General features: G+C 37.7%; 2 protein-coding genes across 3 annotated transcripts; both read right to left on the bottom strand.

The window, feature by feature from the left end:
* Nucleotides 1-2,831: 2,831 nt before the first annotated feature.
* On the bottom strand, nucleotides 2,832-4,510 carry LOC124416008 (protein AATF-like). Its single transcript, XM_046896808.1, has one exon. The coding sequence runs from the start codon at nucleotides 4,410-4,412 to the stop codon at nucleotides 2,925-2,927; it is 1,488 nt and encodes a 495-aa protein (XP_046752764.1). The 5' UTR covers nucleotides 4,413-4,510; the 3' UTR covers nucleotides 2,832-2,924.
* A 764-nt stretch (nucleotides 4,511-5,274) lies between these two features.
* Nucleotides 5,275-9,567, bottom strand: LOC124416060 (leucine-rich repeat-containing protein 49). 2 transcript variants are annotated; one of them, XM_046896900.1, is made up of 8 exons: nucleotides 9,363-9,567; nucleotides 8,946-9,106; nucleotides 8,133-8,771; nucleotides 7,197-8,011; nucleotides 6,765-7,118; nucleotides 6,309-6,682; nucleotides 5,958-6,197; nucleotides 5,275-5,884 (listed from the first exon to the last, which is right to left on the bottom strand). In XM_046896900.1, the coding sequence occupies exons 1-8, from the start codon at nucleotides 9,465-9,467 to the stop codon at nucleotides 5,669-5,671; spliced, it is 2,904 nt and encodes a 967-aa protein (XP_046752856.1). In that variant the 5' UTR covers nucleotides 9,468-9,567; the 3' UTR covers nucleotides 5,275-5,668. The 2 variants fall into 2 exon arrangements, with proteins under 2 accessions (XP_046752856.1, XP_046752855.1); XM_046896899.1 differs by having other exon boundaries at nucleotides 6,765-8,011.
* Between the last annotated feature and the right edge of the window lie 324 nt (nucleotides 9,568-9,891).

Genomic DNA, 9,891 nt, shown 5'->3' with positions numbered 1-9,891 from the left:
TGCCCCCCATCCCTATTGGAATATTGATTTTTTGTAGTTCATTTAATTTATTCGGTAAGAATATTACGTTTATAACAACTAATTACGATATCAATAAACTTAATTAATTCCCATTTACATTTCATCCACCAGTCTTTCCGGTACTTTTTACTTCTGTTCTTAAGAAGTAAACAAGTGGTTGAAGAAGGATGGCAAAGCGTGGGTGTTACATATATTCGCCGCGTCAAGTTGGCATTCGGGAATTTGAATTTCTTCCCAAGCGATTTCTGGACTCCTATAAAGGAATTCAAATCCTTTGCTGGAAGGCACGAGGCCCGACACGTTACATGCGGCAATATCGAAAGATTGCAAAGCATCCACCCTATCGAGAGCTAACTATCGACCGGAAGCGAGACATCGGTATACAAATACAGCGAATACCTATACGTTATTACGTAGGTATTATACGTACGTATGATATGTGTTATTATGTATTTTCCTTCTACTGCGGTGTTTGTTCGTGAACGAAACACGAAGGTCAACTGAATTAGATCTAATGCTTTGATCGTAATTCGTATAGGTGTGGGTGTTTATTTGTCTAGTTGTCAGTTATAATAGCGCCTACTTACTTGATGATAATAAATTAAGGACTAATCGTCCGATGTCAATTCCTGTATTTACACGCATGTCGTGGATGCTACTGATTACTTGAAATCACCGCCATCGAAGTAAGCGATTGCATGCATGTCTTTCACGTAATTTAGATTCTTCGTGTCTTCAACAATTCTACCTTTACACCAGAAAACGAACAAGAGGATTTCGGGAATAACAATAACGAGTCATGTGTAATCCTGAAGGAAACTAAAATAAATAAATACGTAAATAACAATCAAAAATATTCGAGCATTGTTAATTTTTTAACGGAAGCGAAAGGTCTGTTCTTTTCCTTCTTCTATTATACTTGAGGACAGTCAGATTTAAACAAGAACTCCAAATCTATAATTAATAAATCGAAAACTTTATCTTCGTTGCGTGTAGATCAATTTTTCGTTACACAAAATGAATTTCTAACGCATTGTAGCACGTGCGCATTAAATTTTAGCAGACGACGGACCATGCAGTAGTTAGGAATTCACTTAGTAATCATACAGAGTCTATAAATTGTCCATATTTTTTCATACCTACACGTCCTGAACGAGAATGTCGTCCTCGCAAATATTTTAAAAGAGAGTCGTATGATCTCAAACTTTTCAGTTCAGTCAGCAAAATAAATACACAGATAAGGGTGATTGTCAAAATTTGGAAGAGTGAATATTTCGAAATTTCAAATATGTGAAGATAAATTCAGGAATGTTTGAAATTTCTGTGTGTATCGGCCATTCGAAATATTGATCCTTCCAAGTTTTGAGAGTTCCCAAAAGTGCAATTGATTGCAAAATCATTGTGCTCAAACAAATCTCAACTGCAAATAAATATTTTTAAGTCGTCGAAAGCATTCGGCACGTGTCGCCTAAATTATATTGAGATAATTTATAACCAATTCGGCGCAGATAATGTAACGTCTTGCGATTATTCGTGCCATTGACTTTGGCCTTGACCGGCACCTGAACTGTTCGAATTTGTCCCATTCCATGTTCCATCTCTGTTGCACGTGTATTTCGGATGTGGGCGATGATTAGTTCGGCGAGAGATTTCTGCATCAATCGACGACCCGATAGATAATAATTATTCGCGTCGAGGGAAAATGGAATTTGCCTCGAAACCCACGCCGATTTCACGTGCTCCGAGGAATTCCGCTCTTCGAGTTATGTATTTACCCAACGGCCAATGGAAGAAAATAAGATGAAGAATCCCAATCCGTGTTACAGCTCAAAATCGGAGCAAGAAAACAAGCTTTATCTCGCTCAGCGATAATGAATTCGAAAAACTTAAATACGTCTAATTAGACTGGCTACTTCGAGATTTTGCATATTTTCTTATAATAAATCCACGCATTCGAACGCACGAATTGTGTCGTGATGCAAGTCATTTTGTGTAGTAATAGTATTACAGATTAGAATATCAAGTTCATGTTGTTCTAAAGTCTATAAAAATTAGATTATACATATTAATTAAGTATGCCGATGTGTTTACTCATACACTCGTGATTTAATCTTCAATCTTGAACTTACACATTCATCAAAGTTCGCGAATAAATATTTGTGGATCATATTTGCCTAAAAATAAATGGTACCAATTCTGGTGATAAAATAATTAGCCTTGTGCTTCGGTTATTATCGTTAAGAGCAAAGTATGATTAAATAATCGTCTCTAAGAGATTTGTAAAACAGCTAAAAGTTTCAAAGAAATCGAGTCAACAATCAGAAACGAATGAAACACATCCACTAAAATATTATTATTAATTAGGAAGATTTGGCAAGATTTTGGCTTTCGAGTTAAACTAATCAGTTTTCGTAAGTTGAACTTGATTCCCGGTTTATCTGTTAAATAGACTAAATTAACGTATGCGATAGGTGATTACAATCATTTATAAGCGTGACTTTGTGAAACCAGAAGCAAAAATCAAATTATAATTTCAGACTGCGATGAAAATAAAAATTCGCGCACGTGGTCTCTTCTTGAAACCTGAAACGGAGGTAAACTTTCAATCTCAAGATGATATGACTTGGATGTTTGTAGACGATACTGCGCCACAAGATTACTCACCATGTTTACAGACACGATTAATTACTAATCAGCCAATGCTTCAAGAGTTTTCATTTCATTTTAAGACTGCATGGATGCAATAGCGTATTACGCAGAGATAATTTTGATCGGAATGACTCAAACGTGGTAAACGCAGTATAAAATGAAGGAATTTATTATTACAATTCATGAAACGTTATGTACACAAGAAAGATTTTACATCAGTAAATATTTTTTAGAAAATTTCTTCTACATTTTTACTATTTCTGTTCCACTTCCTTTATCTTACCGAACAGAGAACTGTACAATTCGTTTTTAGCCAAGTCGGTCCAATCATCATCGACCGTAATGGGAGCCATGAAATTTACAAGCTTAGAATGAACACCGAACCGAATTCTCCTTCCCTTCGTTGCTTTTGTATCAATTTTTCTCTTCATTTTACTCCTCATATTTTGAAGCTGTATCCATTGTTTACTGAGCTGTATCGGGTCAGTGATGTCGGCAGATTTAAATTCGATTAACTCCCGCAAAAGCTGATGATAGAAATCATCGTCGTCATAAATTTCACCGTCGTATTCTTGCTCTCTTCTGCCATCCTGAGCCGCATCGTTGCTTCCTTGCTTACCGACAATTTCATACTCCGATCTTTTCAACTGAGTTCGCTTTCTCAGCTTTGACTTGTCGCTTAGTATAAATTCAATCTGTTTAACCACCGGCTGTGTCGATCCCTTTGTATTTACATTACCGACCGCGATACGAGTCTTGTCATTCCATTTTTGTATCACAGAATTCCTGTAGTTTGTATACAAGTTGTGATTCTTTGCTAAAAGTGACTCGTAATCTTTCAGCTTTCTTTTCTTCTTCGGGACTCCCTCTTCCTCATCTTCTTCATCCTCGTTTTCTTCCTCAGTATCGGAAGGAATTTCTTCATCGTCATCATCTCTGATCTCTTCTTTGCCACTCGCGTTATTGCTCGCCTCTTTGTTTTTTACTAAAAGCTTCGTCTCCGGATATTTCGTTAAAAGCGAACTCTGGAGGTTGAGCAAACTGTCCAAAAGTTTGGACAAATTCTTTTGAGATTCATTTGTACTTTTCACAAAAGTTTTGTCCGCCCTAAGATCCTTGTGAGTGTCATACTGTGGCATTTTGTTACTGGATATCAGACACTTCTGTAACTTTATCCTCATTTCCAACAGATTTTCCCAAATCCCTAGCTGATTTCTAACGCACCTGCCTTTCTCAATTTCAGCCCCAGAGTCTGTCAATGACATATGTTTAAAGTTGGACGCCGCTTCACTTTTACCTCGCCTACGTAGAGGGTTCGAATCGTCTGTTTCAAGCTCCGGTTCATTGTCAGAATCTGTTTCAACCTCTTCTTCGCTTTCGTCGCTATTATCACCTTCGGAATCTGATATTTCAGCGTCGTCATTTTCATCAGAAGTCCCATTTTCCAACTCCGACTCCTCTTCCCTCGACTCGAAAGCAGGACTGACTTCTTTTTGCAGGGATTTTCTGCTCACCTTTTTTCCCTCGTATCTCTTGTCTACTTCGTCTAATAAATCGACGTTCTGTGTGCGAAAGTTTGACTTTCTAACCTCGATGTCGGAGTTTTCTTCCTCTTCGTCGCGCTCCACCAGCTTGGCCTTCGTGACGTCGTACTCATCATCTGAATCGAAACTTGTCGGAGCAGTTGAAACCAGGCTGCTGATTTTATCTGCTAGACTTAATCGTTTTCCTTTCAATGCCATGTTTCAACGGCCAAAAGAAAGTTTTTAGACTTTACAAGAACGTCGTGTACACGTGATAACACGTGTATAAACAAAGACATAACCTCAGGTGACTTCCAATTGCTGTCTCTTCTTTGTTCAGTCCATTCGTTCCGAGTTCCGCAGTTTCCTTGTCCAGCTTTAGTCAGATCACCAATCTGCGGAGGCAATTCGATTGTGTGATAAGCTTCAATTTATTATTATACTCTTGAACTCCAGAATCGAATTACGGTCAGTTTTTCGAGATAATGCAAATGAAAGGTAAACAGTTGATTAAACGCTTCAGTCAACGCTTCGACGAATCTATCGTCGAGATATCTAATGCGATCAACGGAATGACGTTCGAATTCCATCGTTCCTATGTTCACTCGAAAGTTGCCGGTAAAAACAAAAGAACACATGCAACTGGCTGATTTGTGGAACTCTTCGCTCATAATTTTATTTTATCTCATTTGTAAGTTTAATGGTAACTCAGTAAGTCCATGCGTCACTTTTCATATGAATTCATGATATGTGCGTGATACGGTTCATGATCCAGGTCGTTTGAATGAGTAAGATGACAATTTTTTTCATTTTAACTAGGTTTTCATATTTTGCAATTTCTTATTCTTCATAACATTATCATTTACATTTATCCAATACCTAACTGCTCGAGACATACGTTTTTCATTTGTTTAATGTTTGTAAGTTTTCAATTCTATTTTTACACCCAAGTTTTACGCATACGAAGAAAAATATTTTGAACAAGAAACAATCATTGTTTATATCTGTGTACACCATAGGCCATAGGTTACTCAAGTTTTTGTACACATTCCGCTTACTTGTATTACTATAATTGTACATGATATTATGTAGCTTACGTTGATACGTGAAATATTGTTTGGCTATACGTCAAATCAAATATCGAGCCTGCGTCAATTCTTATTCCACGTCGTATTATGTGACTCGATATGGTGCACAGTCTTGAAAAAATGTGTTTTAACGAACACACAAGTCATTCACTTTTACGTTTATCAAGTCTCAAAGGTCGTAGCCCATTAAATTCGATTAGATTTGTCTGTCTCATTTTTCACAAAATCAAGCTTTTCTAATTATTTATATAATTCGTTTGGATCTAATCACTGGATACAATACAATTAGATCAATTCGATTTTGTTTATGGGGAGAAATGACGCCTATATTATTAAAAGTTACACATTAGATTCCTGAATTTTTTACAACATAAATATTTATAACAATTATTGATTGCACTGTTTATCGCTGGCTAATTTACTCATACGACACTTCATGTATGAATTCATATCTGAATAGTCGATCAAAGTATCGCGGACAATTTCTTTCAAAATATTCGGCCATTCTTTTTCCAACATTTGTAATTTATGTACAGCATCGATCGTTAAATCTACCATATTAGATAAGTGAACTTTACCCTTGTGCCTCCAAATCAAATCGTCCTAAAAAAGAGTAATAGAGTTATTAGTTACCGTAATCTAAGAATTAAGATGCAGTATAAGTCACCTAATTTACCTGCGTAACGTTACCGCGACGCCATTGTAGAGCCTCCTTAGCAACAACGTTTCGCAACGCTGGATCGCTGTTGAATAAAAATTGTTTGGCAGTTATTTGTTCCCCACTTTGTTTCTGCGCTTTGTCCAATTGCAGTCTCTGCAACAGTGGCTGCAACAGTGATTCTGGCAGTGACCACATTACTATATCAGTCAATCCTGCATACTCTTGATTCGCTTGCTCAATTTTTTCATCTGCTATCTGAGAATAGAGACAAAATTGTTTTATTTTTAACAGAAATCTTTCTAGTTAAAATCACCATAAATGAAATTTAAAAATATTGAAAATCGTGAATAGCAATACTTGCAATACCTCTTCTCCATTAATCACCTTCAGGCCCCAGTGAGCCAATCGAAAAATAGCGTAATCCTTCCAGTCTTTCGATATGATTGGGTTGCCTTCGGCATCGATATGAATGCTACTTAAGCCCTGCACTTCGGCAAGGGCGTTTATTTGACCAAGATGGCAAATATTCGTTTCCTTGAAGATGAAATGTTCAGCGTTTGAAAATCTGTTCTTAAGCTTGTTCAAAATTGTCGCTATTCCGTTGAATTGAACATAGTTAAATTTAATTATGTTCACTTCGCTCGCTTTCGTCGCATCCCAGGGACGATCTATAAATCGCAATGCACCTTGACCATAGACATTTAAACAGCGACCTGTTATTTCAACTAAATAATCTCCACCTGTAAAAAAAGCATTTATTGCAATATTATCACCATTACGCCACTTTCATCCAAAATTTTTGTTCACAATTACTTAACCGACCCTGCTCTCTTTCCTTCGGCGGACTCGGTTGAGGAGGTGGACTAGCAGGAGGTAGCGCTCTGTGCTTGGCTCGAGCAGTCGCAGCTCTGTTGCTTTTATAATGAACGATTTTTCTCATCTGCGCACTTCTTACCCTGCTCTTCTCGCTTTCAAATTCCTGTGATTTGTCCAGCAAAATCTTTGGTGCTGATGATCCACTCGAATCGCTTAGTACAGATTTGCAGATTTCTACGCTGTTTGCTTTCAAGCTTGCCGATTGAAAGATGGATTTGTTGATCGCAGGCTTTCTGTGAGATTCATTCTGACTGTCATGGGAATAGTATGGCTTAGAATTCTTTGTTGATCCCTGATAATAAGGGCTTTGTCCCTCACTTAAGTGAGAATCTTCGCTGTTATGTGGCTTCAGGGTTTTTGCGAAGAGGACATTATTTCCTGTCAAATTGTCTAATTTTGTATCTTGTTGATTTTTATCACGATCTAATTGTACGGTAGATTTGATCAAATGATTTCTTAATCCGCTCTTTAGACTCTCATGGCTCTCACAACTCTCCACATCGCTCTCGGTCAGTGTATCTGTAGTGTCGACTTGAGTCGAATCGTTCCTACTTTCTAAGCTCTGCACATTTCCCATCGTCTTGTTGCTTGTCAAATTATTTATAATAGGAAGAAGAATAGGCGGGAGTTTAAAATCTAGAGCATTTACTCTTTCCACACCGTTCGTTCTTAACATATTATCGCTGGAATTACTTCTTCTTTTGAAGTGAATTTTCTTTGATTCTATATTCTCATTTATAGAAGTCAGGCTTCCAAATGCCTTTGATTTTGCTTTATCCAATCCTTTCAATCTTACAGTATCTATCTGTGATGAATTTTGCAGATGCAGACCACGAACCTGATCGTTTTTCATCGTACCAACTTTACTGACTCCGCTAGTTATGCATTTTGTCTGAGATCTGAGCAGTTCCCAGTTGGTCTTGGCGTTCGATATAACTTCCTCTCTTCTCACATTTACGCAGACTTGAGTGCTGAGGTCCAAGAAGGCAGAATTTGATTGTTCTTTCGTAGTTCTCCAGGCCATAGCTGCCCTCCTAACTTGTTCGTTAACTTGCATCGTCGACAGGATTTGTAGATTCGGTAAGTAAGAAACGAGAAATGACACGCAGTCCGCATTCATTGTCACAGGATTACCGTCGATAGTTACTTCCTTAACTTGCAAAGCCTTAGCAAGACTTCCCATATCTTCGATTCTGAAATTTTTAGTCAATTTCTGAATTCGAAGAAACTTCAATTAAAGCATTTCCTATAAAATTGGTCTATTTTAGGCAAAATTAAATTGATAATGTGTTCATCCAGACTCACTTCACTTACTTCTGTATCTCATTGTTGCTCAGGTACAATTTTTGCAGCTGCGGCGTCTCCCCAAAACCTGCCAACTTCTTGATTTTGTTTCTTTTCAAGTTCAATTCTTTCAACGAATTCAAACCTTGAAAATCGTTACATCCAACATTCTTGATGTTGTTCCCAGCCAAGTTCAACACTTTCAATGAAACTAATTCACTCAACCCAGATACTTGTACAATTTGATTACCATGCAAATCTAGAACCTCTAATTTGTTCAATTTTTCTAACCCTTCGATTCTTTTAATTCTATTCTTTCCTATGAGTAATACTCTCAAATTTTCTAACGGATCTAAATTACATATTCTCTCTATTTGATTATCGTACAGATCTAAAAATACAAGTTTTCTCAACTGCATCAGTCGATCGGTGTTGATTTTTGTCAGCAAATTATGCTGCAACGACAACAATCTGAGTCTAGTTTCACCAACGATATTAGGAAATGTTGTCAGACCTCGTCTGTCTAAACATATTCTATCTGGATTCTTGTCTCGTTGGGAGGGCGCACGCGACGCCACCACTGTTCTACCTTCTTCAGCCTGCTGCAGGGTGACAACGTCGCAGCCTCCAACCTCAGCATCTTCTACGTTGAAAGTGGAGCTCGATGAACTGCAATCATGTTCCATTATTGTTGAATGACTTTTACTTTCTTCTTACCTTTTCTTTGTCGAATGATCAAGATAATTTCATGCTCATCAAATCTTTCTCTCATCTACACATCGATGTCAACTAATCTGTAAATTTACTCAACCAAAGAGTGCAGCGATACTCTGAATAACCAACCTTAAAGTACTGTAGGATCGTTTGTTTAGTTTTGGAGGTATCGGAGCACCTGGTAATATTGGAAGCGCTGGAGCTATGGTCAAAAATTCATTTCCATCTTCATCAGGCTCGGCATGTGTCGTTGCTGACTTGCCTCTTATGTTAAACGACAACTTTTTATTCTGAAATGAAAATTCGATTTCCATCATAGCTTATGCAGTAAAATAATCTAACTAAAAGTGTCCTATTTCTGTCTTCTCAACCACACTTCAGTTATCAGAAAGGAAGAACCCTCAGCGTATAGCAAGTTTTCTGTCACCTTCATTCATTACTTTTTTTTGCGAAAAAAAAGAAAAAAATGGTCCAATAGTTATTTAAAGTAAAAGAGGCGACGATAAAAAGGGAGGGAGAATTAGTCTGTGTCAAAGTTGTGCTTACCGATGTGCCACTATGACCGTTACTGCTTATTGGCATCACATAACAAAACGAACCGAGTATCAACGATATGTGAAAATAGAATGTAATAAATCTCAGTCCGGTCATTAGAATATCGACATATCGCCGCCGTGGCTGCCACACGGGACTCGTCCCTGTTTGTTTGTTCCTGCGCGCTTATGTGGCTCCCTTATCTCTGCCTGATATACATGTGGTACCGATATACCTGTACATGGAGTGACTAAGGGGTGCGGGCATGTTTTTGCACGCAACGAATTCCTGCCGAAAAAGTATTCGATTCAAGCTCTCGAGCAGTGTCCTGGACTTTTGAACTAATGGACGTTATAGGAAATTTGAAAAATGAGTAGCGGTAACATAAGATTATAAAATCGACATTACCTACTTCCAATTAGGTGTCATTCTTCCCGCGCAGAATGAAATTTTCCAAAATTTCCGTTTGGCATTATATCGAACTGTTTTTCGTGTCTTGGTTGACCTTTTATTGTGGAAATGGTTCCTGTGGATCCTCCGT

The sequence above is a fragment of the Diprion similis genome, chromosome 2 (genome assembly GCF_021155765.1).
Source record: "Diprion similis isolate iyDipSimi1 chromosome 2, iyDipSimi1.1, whole genome shotgun sequence".
NCBI lineage: Eukaryota > Metazoa > Arthropoda > Insecta > Hymenoptera > Diprionidae > Diprion > Diprion similis.
This window is presented reverse-complemented; position numbering and strand designations above follow the sequence as displayed.

Coding starts and splice junctions, on each gene's coding strand:
- LOC124416008 (XM_046896808.1), bottom strand. CDS start 4,412: ATGGCATTGAAAGGAAAACGATTAAGTCTAGCAGATAAAATCAGCAGC.
- LOC124416060 (XM_046896899.1), bottom strand. CDS start 9,467: ATGACCGGACTGAGATTTATTACATTCTATTTTCACATATCGTTGATA. Junction 6,198..6,308: donor AGGTGATTAATGGAGAAGAG/GTATTGCAAGTA, acceptor CTCTATTCTCAG/ATAGCAGATGAAAAAATTGA. Junction 5,885..5,957: donor GTCGCGGTAACGTTACGCAG/GTAAATTAGGTG, acceptor ACTCTTTTTTAG/GACGATTTGATTTGGAGGCA.